Source organism: Coenobita brevimanus, chromosome 80, assembly GCF_032717465.1.
Source record: "Coenobita brevimanus isolate Jiangsu-jjx chromosome 80, ASM3271746v2, whole genome shotgun sequence".
NCBI classification, from domain to species: domain Eukaryota; kingdom Metazoa; phylum Arthropoda; class Malacostraca; order Decapoda; family Coenobitidae; genus Coenobita; species Coenobita brevimanus.
The window spans coordinates 12609811-12627880 of record NC_137033.1 but is presented as its reverse complement, the minus strand read 5'-3'; the positions used below and the strand labels follow the sequence as shown (position 1 = coordinate 12627880).

The window sequence follows — 18070 nt, the reverse complement described above, 5'->3', positions numbered from 1 at the left end:
TCCTGTGAGAATGGGAAGTTTGTTTTGGTTGAGGCCGGACGTCACACATCGAGGCTTATGACTGGCCCATTGTTTCCCACTCTCTATAGCTATCCGATCACATCCCAGCTTTTATTACAGAGTCAAATGGAAAGTGGTATGTCCGCCATCTTTGCCTGTGAGTGAGTGGAAATTGGGTACAGGCTATATATTACTCTTTTTAGCAAATTTATAGTTGAAATAGCTAACATATATACATGTCCACCAGTAAATGAGTATTTCAGGCATAAGTTGTGATATAAGACATTACATGACAGTGCTGTTTTGGGTTATTACTAACGGAAATAAGTGAGCGTGGATGTGCTATGTGTGCCCTAAGTGAAACAAGTGATTTCGCCCAGAATGCTACCCCAGCTACCACAAGAGGCTCAGGGAATAATATGTATGTCTTCTAGTAATATCTTACACCTGTATGACTTCAAATACCAGTAAGTTTCACGTCTCTACACATATTACATGAGGTGCATTTTCTTTACGTTTTTGGCCAGCAATATCATTTTTTTTTTTTTTTTTTTTTTTTTTTTTTTTGTCTGCCCATGATCATTATTCCTTCTTTCTGATTTTATCACGACAAAGTCCAGCTTCTAAGCTTTTAAATGATATATTGTTACCCCATACTTTGTCCAGTATTCTGAGTGCATAAAAGAGCAAACAAAATAGCCTAGACGAGTTTCAAAGTTCCCGCCTGTTTTTTACACAAAATCAGATGGTCTATCTATCTATAGCCCAAAGCCCTAATCCCGCAAAGGGTGGCCGCAGACAAAACGCCTCCAAGTCACTCTGTCACCCACCATTTGACTACCCTCCCCCCAACTTCCTTTGGATTTTCATTTATTTGTTTTCCCTGTGACTGGACTTAATCGTCTGACAGTTATGCCCAAATGCATGACCACTAACTCCGATCACTTGGCATTAATATTATAGATCAACAGCTTATAGCGTGTCTTTCTGGTATGTCAGTGCACAACACCTGAACAATGTGTGAACTAATTTCTTCCCAGATCCTATGAAAATTCTTGACTGCATGACAAAATTGGGCCATCTTGTATTTTTTCAGTTAATGGACTTAGGAAAAAATATAATTCCCTACACTTTTATGTATTATTGGTACTGCTGATGACTGTGTGGCTTTGGCTTCCATTGTGGATATATATATATATATATTTTCCCCTTTTCTTGCCTTCTGTGCCTCCTCCAGCAACTGTACAACTGCAGATGAAGACAGTGCAAATGTTTTATCCCTTAGGGTCTTTTTGCACGTAGGACCTTGTGTTTTTCGTGGTGAGGGGAACTATTTGAAGTTTTTTAATGCAGGGCCGATGGCAGATGGCTTAATCCTGTTCTTCATGTATGGTGACTGAAAAGTCCGTCTTGAAGTAATTCAGTGTCGTGCTCAGCCTTGTTCTTTAGTAGAATATACTGCAGCTTGTTAGTCATTGCCAGATCACACATTGGCACCTTGCAGGATTGTGCAGGTTTGATGGCACTGAAGTCAATGGTCAAACCACTGTGGTCAATTGCTCCACCACTATGGCTGACTGATCCACCAATGTGGTCGACTGACCTACCACTGTGGTCGACTGACCGACCTACCACTGTGGTCGACTGATCCACCACTGTGGCTGACTGATCTACCACTGTGGCTGACTGATCTACCACTGTGGCTGTCTTATCTACCACTGTGGCCAATGATCCACCACTATGGCTGAATGATCCACCACTGTGGTCAACTGATCACCACTATGGCTGACTGATCCACCACTGTGGCCAACTGATCCACCACTGTGGTTAATCACTGACTGGACACTAACGCAACCTTTTGTAAGGGAAACTAGTGTAATTTTAAGTCCATTAGAATGTGTATCAACAAAAATCACGGTACGTGTGAGAATATGAAGCATTTTTAAGAAAAGAAAATTCATGATCTGATACTAACAATTAACCAATTATGGAGTTAAGATGCGATCACCTCCACTGTGTGGTTATGAATACAATAAGTAAGCTGTTTGTTGGTTTTATGAGTTAATCATACATTTCTCTTCAGTTATAAGCCATTACTGAGCTGTAAAACTTGTAAAAATATGACTTTAAAAAATGTTGAAGAAGAAACTTTTTGTTAAGGGTTGCCGTAAGGAACACGTGTAAAATGACAAATTTTTTACTTTGAAATTTTATGGAAGCAAATGGGTCGCTACTTTATATTTCAACTGCTGACACATTAATAATTAGGCAATGGCCTTTTATTTTCATATAGAGGGATGATGATCTATCTTTACTTGTTTTGCTTGCAGCAATTTTATTTTGTGAAACGTGGAAACGATTGGATACTAACGCAATGACTGGACACTAATGACCATACCCTATATAATAAACTGCACTCACCTCTCCTCCACATGACCTAATGACAAAGGTGAGGGATTCGATGTTTGTCTCCCGATTGAGGAAGAACTTGGAGCCTGTGAATAGGTTCTGTTGCTTTTTCTTTTTCTCTTCCTCCTCTTGCCAGTCCTGCAATTGCTGGTTCTCCTCTGCCTATGAAAACAACAAAAATGTGGGTAAATCCACATCAAAATTAATGACAAAGGCATACCAACATACACAGAGTAATTTCTCATTTAAAACAGTAGATATATTCCAACATACCGCAATGCTAAGTGGAAATAGTTTCAAGAAAGGATTACAATTCACCAAGAAAGGTTACTGGGTTAAATATTTAAAAATTCATACGGTTGTTCACTCTTATCAGTCGCAAATATTAAAAAATCATACTCAAGGTTGTTCATTCTTATCACCATATATTTAGTGTTGTGACTGGATAATTTCTGTATGTCACATAAGTTGAAGTATCTAAGCTAGTGAAAAACAAACTGAGGTGCTACACTGAGAGAAATGCAAATGTGAACTGTAATACAGTAACACTGCAAATTCCTAAGGATTTAATACTGAACAATTATGTGTCAAGTTTCATGTTTGTATGTTGATTTGGCAGAATAAAACTGTCTTGCATTACCCAAAATAAAAACCCCAGGCTGAAGGGGCTGAGATTCTGATCTCAACTTCCAGGCATGTCATTCCAAAACAGAGTAAAATACCCTAGCATTAATAAGTAATTCAACACACTACCCAAGTAGTCTGGTGGATGAATTGCTTGAAAGGGTACAACAGGGAACAATGGTTGCTGGTTCTTTGACTGCAGTAGTAAGAAATAGGGAAGTGAACATGGAAATAAAAAAGTTGCTGCATGTCAGTACTGTCATATCAACTCTAACGTATGGAAGCGATGCTTGAACCTAGTTGGAGGACACAAGTCAGAGTGAATGCAGTGGAAATTGATTATTTGGGAGGTGCATGTGGAGTTACAAAGAGAGACTGACTGATAATTAAGGAAATGAAGGAACACTGTGGTGTGGATGTGACAGGACATTAGGAGAAATATATTAAGGTATTTCGGTCAAGTGGAGAGGATGGTGTGTGAGACTAATGAGGAGAGTGTAGGTGAGTGAGGTGGAGGGGGAGAGAGGGAAGGGGAGGCCGAGTATGAGATGGAAGGATAAAGTGGGGAGGCAGATGAGAGAGGGGTGTGTGAGCTGGAGGAAGGGCAGCAAAATAGCAGGGGACAGGGCTATGTTGAGGCAATTTGTTTGAGGCAACCCGTTATGGGATTAAGATGTCTGGCAATAGACAGATAGATTATAATGTCCTTGGGGTGAATGATTTAAAAATTTATGATTCATCATAGCTAATCCCTTTTCCTTTTGTAAAATACACGATGGGTAGGTTTCACAGATAGGAACACAAAACATAAAAGCAGAAAACTATCAACAAAATGCTATGTGAAGTGGGCCAGATGTTCGCCGAAGCATTAAAAAGTGAAGTGGGCCACATAGCTATAGCTATACCGTATAGAAGCCTCTGAAATTTTTGGATCCGCCTCACAGAAATTATCCAAGAAAGGAATATGCTCAAGTGCAAATACTGGGTTAAAAAAAAATCATGGATCTGTGTTCCTGAGGACTGATGAATAACTTGTAATTACTAAGTGGCAAGAACACGAAAACAGATGAACACTTACCAAAAGATGCATGTCAATGGATGTCTCTTGGTCATTCTCCTCCACTTTGTTCCTGAAAAGCTTCACGTTAAGTGAGGCAATACGGTCTGCTTCTGAAACCTCTTCTTCATCATCATCATCACTTTCCTCCTCCTCATTCTTTTCAACCTTTTGCTTTTTCTTTTTACCTACAGACAAACAAGGAGAAATTAGAAAAAACAGCTTGTCAATATTACCATCATCAACTTTCACAGCTCCATAGCAAGACAATCATCATTCCAACCCTAATTCCTACCAAAGAGATGGGGTGAGGTAGAATCCTGAGAAGAAAATAAAAATAAATAAATACGAGGATGTCAAGTGAAATGGGGCTCTCAATCATGCAGTATCCTTAATCTCACTTCCACCTAGATAAGAGGTGATGTAAGATCCAGAAACAAGTAAAGAAAGGGTATAAAAATGGAATACCTATCAATAGCACACACAGTAAAATGGGACACAATCATGTCCCCAGAATCCTGCTTCCACCTCAAAGTCTAACAATCTGCAAACATTTTTTCATGTATATTTACAGTTACTCCTCGTTTAACATGTTTTCACTTTGTACATTTTTCACTATATCATCATCATCTAATCCTGTGGTGCCCCATAAGAAGCGTAGGAGTCCGGAGCTAGGCAAGTTGGTCCTGACATTTAATATGAGAGTGACCAGCCTAACTCATCCCTGAGTGGTATTAAGAGAGCAATAAATCCCAACCACCCCTTGGATATAAACCTGCACAGGCTCAATCCGATTGGAGAGCCTTAATTAATGACTAAAGTGCCAGGTAAAATTTGGTTATATGGTTACCATCCAATGGTTTCCTAGTGTACAGGAAACCATTTGGCTTGTCACTCAGTGTAGAGTCATGCATAGACAGAAGGAGGAGGAAAAAATGAGGGAAAGAAAGACTGAAGAGGACAGAAGGAAAGAAGGAAGAAAGAAAGGAAAGGGCAGACACCCTAGAGCAGCACTATATCAAGTGAATGGATAGTGAGTGCTCCCACTTATCACTCTCAATAGATAGCTGGTTATTAACAAAGGCACACTTCTCACTTAAAATCCTATTATTTACTATTTATCAGTCAGGATGTGCAGTGAAAAATCAAGGCTGATAAAACTCACACTAGTACAGAGCTTATTATAACCCATTTTTTTTTTCTTTTTTTTATCATCATCTGGACCTCCTTTCCTACCCTAAGGCAGGGTGATAAGCAGCAATGTCCAGACAGCCCAAGTTTGCCCAGTCCAATAGGCCACACTTCCATTCACTCATCATTCAAGTCCCCGGAATCCTGGCTCTATCTGATATGCCAAAAACTTTCACCACATTCTATAGTTTCACACAAATGTATCCGATAGAGTCAATCCGAACACTGTCACGTTAAAAAGCGGTGTCAAATCCCTGACCATGTGCTTCTTCTCACAACATTTATCCAGCCATCTTGATCTCTTGTCAGTCCCCTAGCTTCACTGACTTCCATACCTCTCTTCCTCACACACTCATCCACCATATCCCTCCACTTTCTCGTTGGCCTACCCTGCCTCCTCCCTCCTTTAATTTCACTCAGATGTACCTTTTCACCACTCTATTGTTATTCATTCTCTCCACATGCCCATATCATCTCAGTACACTCTCTTTGATTTTGGTGTCCACAGACTTCCTCACTCTGCATCTTTCACGAATCACAATATTTTGTATCCTACCCACTCTCTGTACTCCACATACCGCACATTCCTAAGCAGTCCCAACTCCACTGCTCTCACTCTTGTTTTCATTTTCATGCCACACCATAGTCTTACATCCATATGTTAAAAGTTGGCACTAACACTCCATCATGTAACCCTCACACAGCTGCAACACTCAAGCCTCTGTTTCTTATTAAGGCCTTCATAACACCAGCTACTTTCCTTCCTCATGTCACTCTACTTTCCACTTCTTTTGCACATCTTCCTCTCTTTTCTATCACTGTACCTAGGTATCTGAACTCTCTCACCAATTCCGGTCTCTCTCCACTCACCGTAACATCACACTGAGAGCCACCTTCTGTCTTGATTACCATCACTTTACTCTTTTCTACATTTACTCTCAAGGCATGATGCTCACAGACATCAGCAAAGCTCTGCACTAGTCTACCAAGTTCTTGTCCGGTATTTGCAAGTACCACTGCACCATCAGCATACAACAAATTTGAGATACTCCATCAATCACCATTCCTTACCAGTGCTACCCCTCTCTCCATTACGGTAACACTTGGTAAACCTTGGTCATTCTTCCTCTCTCCTGAACTCCTTTAGTTTTCTCCTATCTCTTATCTCCCACTAACTTAGCCATCTTCTTTCTATTACAGTGAACTCCCGATTATCCGTCTCGGCACTGCCCATCATACAACATTATCCAGAACAGCCAATGGCTGAATTAAAATGGTACCCCACAGTAACCATAAAATCTTTAACACTATCTGGCGTGAAGGACCCTTCCCTCTTGCTAAAAGTACATTAATATCCTGCAAGAGATGGTTGTTGTCATCAAACACTGAGCCATAATCACACAAAAAGAAAATAATGAAACACAGTACACAACAAGAATGGAGTTATACTGTACTGTAATATGAATGAGGGAGGGAGGAAGGATTGATGGTTGGTGGCCCTAGCAGCTCACAAGGAGTTGGTGGGGAGATGCAGGGGTAGGGAGTAAAAGAGTTTCAATTGGCTAAGGCAAGGGAGGGAGAGTTCTAATGCAGAGTTTCATTAGTTGGCAGTAGGAATGTGGATGTTCTCTCACTCTCCATTGTATTCCTCCACCACTATGGTGCCGATATACACATTGCACTCTATGTCTCTTCCAAAACATTATTATTACTATTAAATGGCAATGTTGCAATGGATTTCCCTCCAAAACCTTTCTGGCCTTCTACTACTGCTGTGGCTCTCTGACACGTTGTAATGCTGTCCCCCTCTCCTCTCCTCTCTGGTAAGTACAACTTGCAGTGTTCTGAAGTGTACATTACTGTACTGTAAAAGTGACCGTTGAATTCTGCTAAGGCACTGATGAAAGTGTACTGTATTGGAAAGAAAAGTCAATTAAATTGTGTTAAAGAAGAGTTGATGAAAAGGTGCTTATTTTGCTATGCAAAATAATCATGCTACAAAGGAAATGTTAACACAAAAAATAATATTTAAACAACTGTTTCATCCCAAGTGCAGTTTGTCCTTGCTATTACAAGGCAAATGTTTTGTTTTGTTCTGTGTGGCTGAGATATCTGCTACAATTTCAGCTGATGAAACTACAGTATGGTGTACACTGCAGTACAGTACTGTGAAGTATGCTTTATTCTACATTTTTTGGGGGGGGGGGTATTGAACAGTATTCTCTAATAATGTCTTTACATTGCCACCATCAACAAGAAATGTGTTTCTGTACAGAAAACTACAGTGTACTTCACAGTACATACAGTATTTCAATATTAGGAATGTCTTTTAGCTGTTTTTTGATGATTTATAGTGTCTACAATACATGTGTTTATACATTACTGCCAGGTGAAAGAAAACAGGTCTCCCAGCTGAGGAGACTTGGATATTATTTCCATCGTCAACGTGAAACTGCTTCTGTACATAAAATTACAGTACCGGTATGCTTAACAGTCCATTACAGAAGTTTATTAGTAGGAACATTTATTAGCTGTTACGTGACTTTTTAATGCATTTTGTAGGGGGTTAGAACTTAGACAATGGACAAGTGTTATGGTGGGGGTTAGGGGCCACAAGGGTGAACTTTTGCATAACCCAGCATTTTGACAGTATCCAGCAAGCCTGTGGCTCTGTCATGCTGGATAATCAGGAGTTTACAGTATCTAGGCATTCTCTTCACTCTGTTTAAGTGACTTTCTGTAAATATTCTTTCCATCTCCATAGTACCTCCTTCCTTTCCATTAACAGTCCTTTCTGCAGCCTTGTACTTACTACCAACTTTTTAACTAACTTTACTTATTTCCAAAAGAACCAATTTAATGGAGGAACTTAAGTGCATATACAGAATTTGTTTAATAATTTATTTCTTAACCAAAAACTGCCTGATAAAAGCAATGATAACATTGGCATGGACCTAGTTAACATAAATGCCATCATCCAACCCTATGTTGCCCCAAGAGGAGGATAGGAGTCCGGGGCTAGGCAAGTTTGTCCTGACATTTAAGATGAGAGTGACTAGCCTCACTCATCCCTGAGTGGCATAACATAAATGCACATTCCTTCATATGGAAAAGATGTTATTTGTATGCTACACGACTTACTCTTTCCATGGAAAGGTAACATGGGTGGGTAGTGGAGATTGAGGGTACCATACAGGCGGAAGTTGACAAAGCTCATGAGTGACAAGTAAAACTCTAAGAAGGTCTTCATTATGCCAATATCAACATGTGTGGAGTTCTGTAAGGAAAAAATACAATTACTCTTGCAGAAATACATTCTGCATAAAGAATGTGGTTATAATATGAATAATCAAATGCAGCATTAAAATAATGAATATACAATTATGTGCAATGCTATATCATATATATCTAAGATAATACTGAATGGCTAACCCAAAAAAGAAGCACCCCATACCTCTCCCCACTAGATCTCTGTCTGGGTATGTATCACCCAAGGTACAGTATTTTTCACAGCTATATAAAACTTTCCTATTCTTTCTGAGGTAGCAACATGGCAAATAATGAAATGCTATGGAAAGTGGTGAGTACAACAGCAAGTGCTCTGGAACTACCTACAGTATATTAATGCTGCTACCATACACTTACTCTAAACTTTGAAAGGTCACTCATTTTCATGGGGTTTATTAAGGCTACAGCTTGCCTGGTCTCGCTTACCAAGTATACCCTAAACTGGATAAAATAATTAGGCAATACTATAAAATCAAGTTCCTCTTCTATGGCATGTAATTCTGCCCTTGTCAAACAGAAGCCAGGGAGTCTTTTTTTTTTTCTTCTTCTTCATTTTTAAGAATAAAATGGAAAATATGTCCCTAGCACTAGTGAGTTAAAGGTTATGGCAAACCATAACAAAAGGATATTCATTTCACCAATATACACAAACAGCATACCTTAGGTGTAAAGGGATGTGGTGCAATCCAAGTAACAGTTTGACCCAAGATTTCAGCTTGGTAATAGTAACCCTTGATGGAGATGAAAACTTTCCTCAGTGCCCGTGCCTCAATCACATACAGCATGAATTCTGTCAACACCCGACGACTTGCATTTATCATTCCTGAAAAACAATTACGTTATACATGGCACAAAAATATAGCTACATAAATTATGTATACTAGTATAAACATATATGCAGTGACAGCCACTGATTAAAGAGTAACTTTATCAGTATTTCCAAAAAAATTCTGGTGGTAACACCTCTACCCCAGACACCCCAACAGTCACTACCACCACCATATATTACTGTTGTGCCCCAGGCTCATCTGCATGTGAACTTGGTGGACTGCAAACTGAAGCTGCCTGTCCTTTCAATGGACTGGGTGGTAGATGAAGGATGTTTGTATAACTGGGCAGTGAAGCCACCCAGTTATAGCTACCAGTAACAACCCCATCATGGGCATGACTTGAACCCCAGAAGTGACTAGAGGTTGGCTATGCCATCAGGTAACACTACCAAAAGGGGTGAGTGTTTTTTTTGTGTAGCACCAATTGGCTATCCACTCCTTGAAACACAGACTTGCTAAAATACGTACCATACTTAAGGTGTGGCATTCTGGAGAGCTTTGAAAACAGAGTACAGAGGGTGAGAGGGTCATCAATATCCTGTAGAGCATCAGTGAATGTAGGGTACCGCTCCTTTATGATGTGGTGCAGGTGGTAAACAGGACGCTGACTAAACAGGCTCCCTCCTTTTTCTTTCTCATTCTTTGCATAAGCTTTCCTGATTTTAAGGATAGCACTCTAAAATAAAGAAGAATTATAGTGAATGGACCGAGATATTATGGTACAGCACAGTAGTACTACGTGGCTACTATTCTTTTACCGGTACTTATACTTAGAGGACTACCTCCTGAAACAAAAAATAATTACCTTAATCAATATATATAAATAAAATGAATACTGTAAATAAACAGTAAATAAACGAATACTGTAAATAAATAAATTTAAAATAAATAGGGAGTAAAACTGAAACTATGTATTTCAATTAGCCTTAATCTTGGTGCACAAGTACCATTTTAAGACATTTGAGAAAGGACTGAATTAACAAACCAGATCAAAACCCATCAAAATCAGCCTACTTGACAGTACATGGTATTCACTCAAGACACAGTGCATTACAGCCTAACTACAATATTAACAAACACTGACAGTCATACTAAGGGTACCGGTACTACATAAGACTCCTTCAAATGTTCTTGTAGCTCAGGGGTGGCCAACCTTTTACATACTGTACCATGCGTCAACTTTTTAACATACGGTTTCAGATGCGCCATAAATCTCTTGTAACCCCCCCCCCCATCTACTTATTGTAGAAATTATATATATATAATTTTTTACATGATAAAGATATTAAGTAAAAAACAAAAAAACAATTTTTGATAAAGCTGATCAAGTTTATGTACCTTAATGAGACTTTTGAGGTTGTTTTGATTTCGCCAGTTTTTCAATGTTTGGAGTTAAATTTGTCACTGACAGCAGCAGTGTATTCTTCAAATTTGAATCAGTCAGTCGCGACCTCGTTTTGCTTTTAATCAGTTTCATGGCTGAAAATGCTTGTTCACATCTATACTGTATGTCATTCCAAAACAACATATAAAACTCTGAGTAAATTTTCTTAGTTCTGGGAAATTTTCACAGGGTAATGATCGCCAGAACTTGATCATGTCAGAGGCATTTGGGACTGAGGAAAGCTCATCAAATTTCATTTTCAGTGATGAATTTGTTTTCAAGTCAATAAGTTCCATTTGTATGTTACTTGGCATCTTCATTATTTTTTGTTCACTAAGTGAAAATGGGTTTATAAAAGCTAGTACCAGTATGCAGTCCTCTTTAGCAAAATCATGAAAATGACTTTCAAATGACTCTTGCAATAATTTGATTTTTTCTGTATATTTTGCCAAATTGCCATTATCAGCAGCACATTCACTCTGTTTTTAAGTGTGGAAATTGGCTCAAATCCTCATTTTCCAACTGGGAGATGAACAGTTTAACTTCATCTTCAATGCATTGATGTCATTTACTGTACTAAGCTTGGAAACAATTTGCTCTTGCCCTGCAGTTTCAAATTTAGATCATTGAGATGGCTGGTAACATCAACTAAAAATGCGAAATCAAATAGCCAGTTGTTATCACATAAAAGGGCTCTTTCCTCAGGTAGCTCATTTTTCTCTTCAAGAAAGTCATGAACAGTATTTTTCAGTTTCCAAAACCTATTCAGCAACTGTCCTCTAGAAAGCCAGCGCACCTCACAATGAAGCACAAGGTCGCCATACTGTATTCCAAATCTAACATTTCACAATATTCTCTGAATTCTCGTGTTTAATGCTCTTGCTCTAATTTTATTCACACATTTCACAACTGGTAACATAACATGCTGCAAATTTAAAGTTTTTCCACACAGTGACTCTTGGTGTATAATGCAGTGATATTTTAGAAGAGGACGATTTAAAAAGTTCTCGAGCAATGTGGTAGTCCCAGCAACTCTACCGATCATTGATGAGGCTCCGTCAGTACACACACTGATGAGTTTACTAGAATCTATTTGTAAATTTTCCAGGCATGATTTTACTTTGTCAAATATGTCTGATCCTCTTGTTTTTTCATGAAGCGACACGAGACTGAGAAGTTCTTCAAAGACACTGAAATTATCATCAATTCCTCGTATAAATATGCTTAACTGGGCTACATCACATATGTCAGTTGATTCGTCCAATGCTAATGAATAAAAGGTACAAGAATGGACAAGGTCTTTCAATTGCTGAGACACATCATGAGAGAGTTCCTCAGTACATCTCGTAACAGTCTGCTTTGACAGAGCAATTTCATCTGCTTTCCTTTCAATACTTTTATCACCAAGACGTCTTGCAAATATCTGGAGACAAGGCTTAACAATTTCTTCTCCGTCAGAGAAAGCTTTCTTTTTTTTGGCTAGCGCTAAAGCAATTTCATAGGAGGCTTCTGTCATCGCCAAACTTTCACAACTTCTTTTAGTAAATACATTTTGTCTTCTTCTGATTTCTTCCTTTTTCTTAGTCACATATTCTTTCCGTAACTCAGACCCAAGCACGAGCTTCAGTTTTCCTTCAATTTCAGTCTGATGCTGTGTTTTATAGTGTCTGTTAAGATCGTCTTCTATTCTGTGAAAGAGTGTTTTCACACACAATGCACAACGGGTTTCCTGACGGACCCGCTATAAATAACAACTAATTTTCCCACTGTTCATTGAATTCACGCTTACTGTCACTTACTGCCTTTCTTTTGCACTGTGAGTCTGTGATGGGTAACTGAAATATAAAAACAAGGCTTAATTTTTGAAAAGTACAATACTGCAAATGTTCGAAAACGAAAAACAGAGCACAACTTCGTACTGTACCGGACCGAGCCTCAGTTGTAAACTGGGAAAAACGGTGGTGACTCACTGCTGGGGCAGACGCCTGGCACCTCATGGTCACACAAGTATGATACGTGTATTGAACAGTTACGGGACGATTGCAGTACGAAATTCCATCTTTCCTAGTTTGATTAATTAAGCATATTTTTAACTGAAAGCAGATTAATATGAAGGAAGATAACATTCGCTAAAAAAGATGTGCACAAAATAAGAAAATCACTAAAAATAATGAGTAGCTTACTTTATCACAGGGATGCAATGCGCCACTTCTAATCATGCAATGTGCCACATTTGGCACATGCGCCATAGGTTGGCCACCTCTGTTGTAGCTATTGCTTACACCCCCCCCCCTTTTTTTTAAGTGCCGCAGTAGGGTTATCATTGCAACTAACAATCTATCTGCACTCTATATAAATACAGGATGCATAAGTGAGTAATGCAAGAGACTGTGAAACCCACAGATGATGTCGTGCAGGTATTACCTTGTGCTCCCTGAATTTCCATATTATGGGCTCATGCATGAGAAACTGAATGTCCTTCGTGTAGTACAGCGTCTTAATTTCTGTGTTGCCCCTCTGCACCTTCTTCCTGTTCTTTGGTTCCCGAGGATATATGCCTTTAAGAATGCAGAGTTTTCTAAAGTCTCTAAGAGACAACTGCAACTTCTTCACAGCTGCATTTCTTGTCATGTACTTCTTTACCAATCCGGAATGTCCCTGAAATAAGAAATTTATATATTAGCAACAACTCACCATTTTTCATTATTAAACACGTCCAGTTTCTCATGTCTCAAAGGGTGGGGAGAAACACAGTACAGATAACTGATCTCTTTGGGGACACCGGTAACTCAAAAGTACAGTAGCTAAAGAGCAGCCTAAATCTCCCACCCCCAATCCTTCTCTCCTATCTGTTTAATATTGTTTATTATACAAGCAACATCCTCAGTAGTAGGCTGGGTTATGAATTAATGTTGCCTCGGTAAAAAAGGCCAACATAATCTCTGCAAGCTTAATTTACGTAATAGCTACCAGAAGAAAAACAAGTACCGTACAAAAAAATGACTGTACAGCAGTCTAAACAATGGTAGTACTGGTACAACTAATAAAAATTCAGAGAAAAAAAAAAATCTTTCACAATGAAATTACTAGCTACATCTCCCTCTGGAAAAATTTCTAAGAGCCCAGGGCTCACTCATATAGCCCATATAGTTTTTCTACAGAAAATTGAAATATACCCCATAACATTTAAAGTAATATAGTATCCCTAGTTTCTTTACCCACCTAGCTCGAGGAAAATCGAAGTCAGGGCTGAAGAAAAGCTAGGTGAATGGACATGGATAGTCTAGTAGTCTGATGACCGTTCATGATAATGGAACGGCTCACACACATCAAGCCCAATGTTGTCACTGATGCATACCATATAACCAAAGTCATGGAATATGAAATATTCGTCATGCAATTCAACTGAAATAGGAAGGCATTCATATCACTTTATGCACTTTTTGAATGATTCTGGATTTCTTACGCATACTGGTTTATGTCCGAACAGCCTTTTACCGAGTGTTCACAATACATGTAGCTACTCTTGAAGCACCAGACTAATTTCAATGCAGTGACTGGCCAGGATTAATGAGAAGGAATTCAATGGCCAAGAAGAATGTGTTTATAATACTGATATTTGCACAATGATATAGCTAACTACACCAGCTATTATTTGAATCAGTTGCTTTACTGCTGTAATAATCACAGAGTATGATGCTACTTTGAGAGTACTGTGGACACTTGGAAAAAGACAGCTCACACATTATCAGGTTCACAGTATGCATATGAAACCCAGAATCATTCAAAAAGTGCATTATGCGGTATGAATGCTGTCCTGTTTCAGACGCACTTCATGACAAATATTTCATTCATATTCCATGACAATGGTTATGTAGCAGCTGCTGCTGAGAATGTTGGGCTTGATGTGTGTGAGCCATTCCATCATCATGAACCATCACCAGACTGCTAGATTTACTCTCCACTCCTCTGGTTCTTCCTCACCCCTGGCTTTGATTTCCCTTAAGCCAGGGGGTAAAGAAACTACTGTATGGATTGTGCTGGTACCTAGTAACAAAACCAAAACAAAGAATTAGAAATACATTGGGGACAATCAAGATGAAGTCAATCTAAGAAGTATTTCTGCCAAAAAATATTTTTTTTTTTTTTTTTTTTTTTTTTGTGTCCGACTCTGGGCAAAGGCTTCAGGGCCTATATCTCAGGGGCAGTAGCCTATCCCAAGGCCCAGTAGTCCTCCTACACCTCCACATGTCACCACTTCGGCGCTAACACCCACCGTCCATACTGAATACATGCTAGGGCTGCCTCATACAGGACTGGTGTATTGGTATTAGCGGGGGTATTTTTACGACATGTCGGCGGGTCATCTGGTAGATCAGGAAAGTCTGCCTTCTATGAAATTCAAATCCTTAAACTGTTCCCTGCCCCAGCCGGGATTCGAACCTGGGTCCATCAGGACTGCAGGCCGCCTCTCTACCGATTCAGCCACGCCTCCCCCGAAATGGGCTATGATTCAATGTAACTTGGCAAGAAATTCTAAATATCTTTGAGGAGTCTGTCCTTGATTTGTAATTAGGCATACTTACACTGAAAGGTGAAATTATTGTGAAAGCATCAAAATTTACCAGACTGTTTATGGGATTACTCTCTAGTGAAATATACCCCACTTCGGTAATGTTTACAAAGCCATAACATCAGATTCTAAAGATGAAAATGATATTCCATTTTGTGTGTGTGTGTTAACAAATTTTACCTTGAAGTCTATCGTAAACCACTATCTTCTGAGTCACACACAAGCGAACTCCACCTCAGAAATGTCTGCAGTTATTTTAAAAGTAAACTTCAGTCAAAAGATAAAATAACCAAGGGAAAAACATATGGTAAAATCATCAACAGTAAAGCCAGAAATCATACAATACAAAAACAGGGAAACATAGATTTCCAACTTTTTTTTAAACAGTGAAAATAAATAAAAAATTGAATAACAAGCCATTTTAGGCATTAACTTCACCAAACAACACAACACTTAACCTACCCTCGGTCCGTGATTAATAATTCGAGCCTGACTTAGACCAATTTCCAATCTTATTCTTAGCTGTTGGCTATAGACTATGGTGAAATGCTCTTATCACACAGGAAGTCCATCTTAACTCTGATTTAAAGTTTAAAAATATGAGACAGACACATTTCCAGCCCTCTGAGTTCCTGAATTAGGACCATAATGCACCAGCAAAAGCAGAGACATACCATCTGTAACCATCAAGCACCTTTAATGGATGAAATGTAAACAGACTACCACCACAGACACATAATAAAGACCCCACAATATCTTGTTTATTTAAAATTCGAGGAAGAAACATCACAGAAGAAGGTCGACTTACAAATATTCAGCATATTGATTCCTACTATAATTTATTATTAATCCAGTGTTATGGCATTTTAAACATTAGCCTATTTCCTAATTCCTTCACATATGAAGAGAACCAAATTCCAATCAATTGTAGTTCTGGGTGACTTTCAATGTCTACTGGTACTTCCCAGATGGTTAGGGAGGAAGCATGCATGATTTACTTTGTTTATTTTGAAATTATATTTGTATTCTGAATGATCCTGACGAAGAATCTCCAAGGGAAAACGACATTGATGATGTGGAGGATACTTGAAAGTATTTTCCGACTGATATGTCGGTATCATTCAAGGCAAACTATATAACATGGGGTATTTATTGGGCACTAAAAATTGTGTGATTAAGCAAATGTAAAAATTTACCCACGTTTCAAATGGAAGTATTTTATACGTTACGGTATCAAACTTCACTACCAAGGTGCAGGCCTACATTTATGTTTGAGTATGTATACTTACTTTCAATTTTTTGTTACCCTTGATAACCTTATGCTTATGTTTGCGTTTACTACCCATTCCGGTGGTGAGGATGAACTATATGATACAAGCACACCAGACTTAGCCTGCTAAGCTTCCACGGCGGCTACGCCAAAACACACGTGTAACTGAGAGCGCTTAATACAACAAACCGCATGTAAATACAACACACCCGAAACATTCGAATTTATACAATCTATTCCAAGATATATACCTTTGCATTTTTTTTTTTTTTTTAAGAGACTATAATGATGAAAATAACAGATGGCATATAGTTTACAATATATTTTAAAGTGTAGTTCAAGACATTACCCAGTATTTCAGAAAAAAATGTAGGTAATTCATGAAAGAATTGCTTTCTTTTTTTTTTTTTAATGCAAGGAAGAAGGAACCAAAGGCAAGGAGCACGCAAACCGTTTCTTCCAAAAAAAAAAAAAAAAAACAATACAACAGAGAGCCAAATTCAAGATCCCTTCATTTCGAGATGCCTGGACACACTGCGATTGAAAGACTGGAAATCATATGAAGTAGTAAATACAGACAGAGGGAGACAGTTTCAGAGTTGGCCTGTTGCATAAATGAAGGACTGGGAGTAACGGTTAACTCTTGCAGAGTTGGAGAGAAAAGGGATCAGAGTTTGTTGCTACACTGGTGCTACGCGCCCGTCGTAGAGGTGGAGGGATGCACGCAGATAGTTCAGAGGAGCAGTGAATACTGAAGTAGCGATAGAAAAAAGATAATTATGCAACGGTGCGGCGATGAGACAGAGGTTGATGGGAGCCAGGAAGAGGAGGATATTTAATGAGGTGAAAAGCCTTTGACTCCACCTTGTTGAGAAGAGCTGTATGTGGAGAGCCTCCCCACACATGAGTGTTGTGCTCTACACAGGGGCGAGTAAAATTCGCGTATAAAGTCAACAACTGTGCAGGGGTAAAGAAGGCACGGAGTTGGCTTAGCACACCTAATCTCTTGGAAGCAGATTTTACAAGAGATGCAATATAATCTTTCCAAGATAAATCCCGAGAATGAAATCCCAAGTATGTCTAGGAATGATGCAGGAATGACCTGGATATTATCAAATATTGGTGGGTACTCCTGTAGAATATATTGTCGGGTTGATAGGTGTAGGAACTGGGTCTTTGATGCATTAAAAACAACAGGGCTCGAACCTGTGCTTGAGGGTACAGGGCATTGAGGTTCCCAGCCTGCCGCTTCTACCCAGTAGAGAGGGGTCCGAACCCGGGAGTAGTACCCCACGAGGCTGCCCTATCTGTGGGTGCATAATGGCGGGGCAGTTACAGTGCCAAGGCGTGCTTGGAGGGTGTCCTTGCAGCTGTCGTGGCAGGGTGCCCCGAGGCCACTACCACAGCCACTGGTAAGGCTGGTGGGCTGAGGGTCCCAGATCCA

General features: G+C 39.2%; 1 protein-coding gene across 1 annotated transcript in view; it reads right to left on the bottom strand.

Annotated features, from left to right (window-relative positions):
* Nucleotides 1-16785, bottom strand: part of LOC145409195 (pescadillo homolog) — a 30237-nt gene extending 13452 nt beyond the window's left edge. Inside the window, exons 1-7 of the mRNA XM_080279687.1 lie at nt 16646-16785; nt 13208-13441; nt 9868-10075; nt 9229-9392; nt 8423-8558; nt 4112-4278; nt 2422-2571 (exon numbers count right to left, since the gene is read on the bottom strand). Of these exons, the coding sequence (XP_080135813.1) occupies nt 2422-2571; nt 4112-4278; nt 8423-8558; nt 9229-9392; nt 9868-10075; nt 13208-13441; nt 16646-16702 (1116 nt within the window). The 5' untranslated portion in view covers nt 16703-16785. The remainder of the gene's footprint in view (nt 1-2421; nt 2572-4111; nt 4279-8422; nt 8559-9228; nt 9393-9867; nt 10076-13207; nt 13442-16645) is intronic.
* Between the last annotated feature and the right edge of the window lie 1285 nt (nt 16786-18070).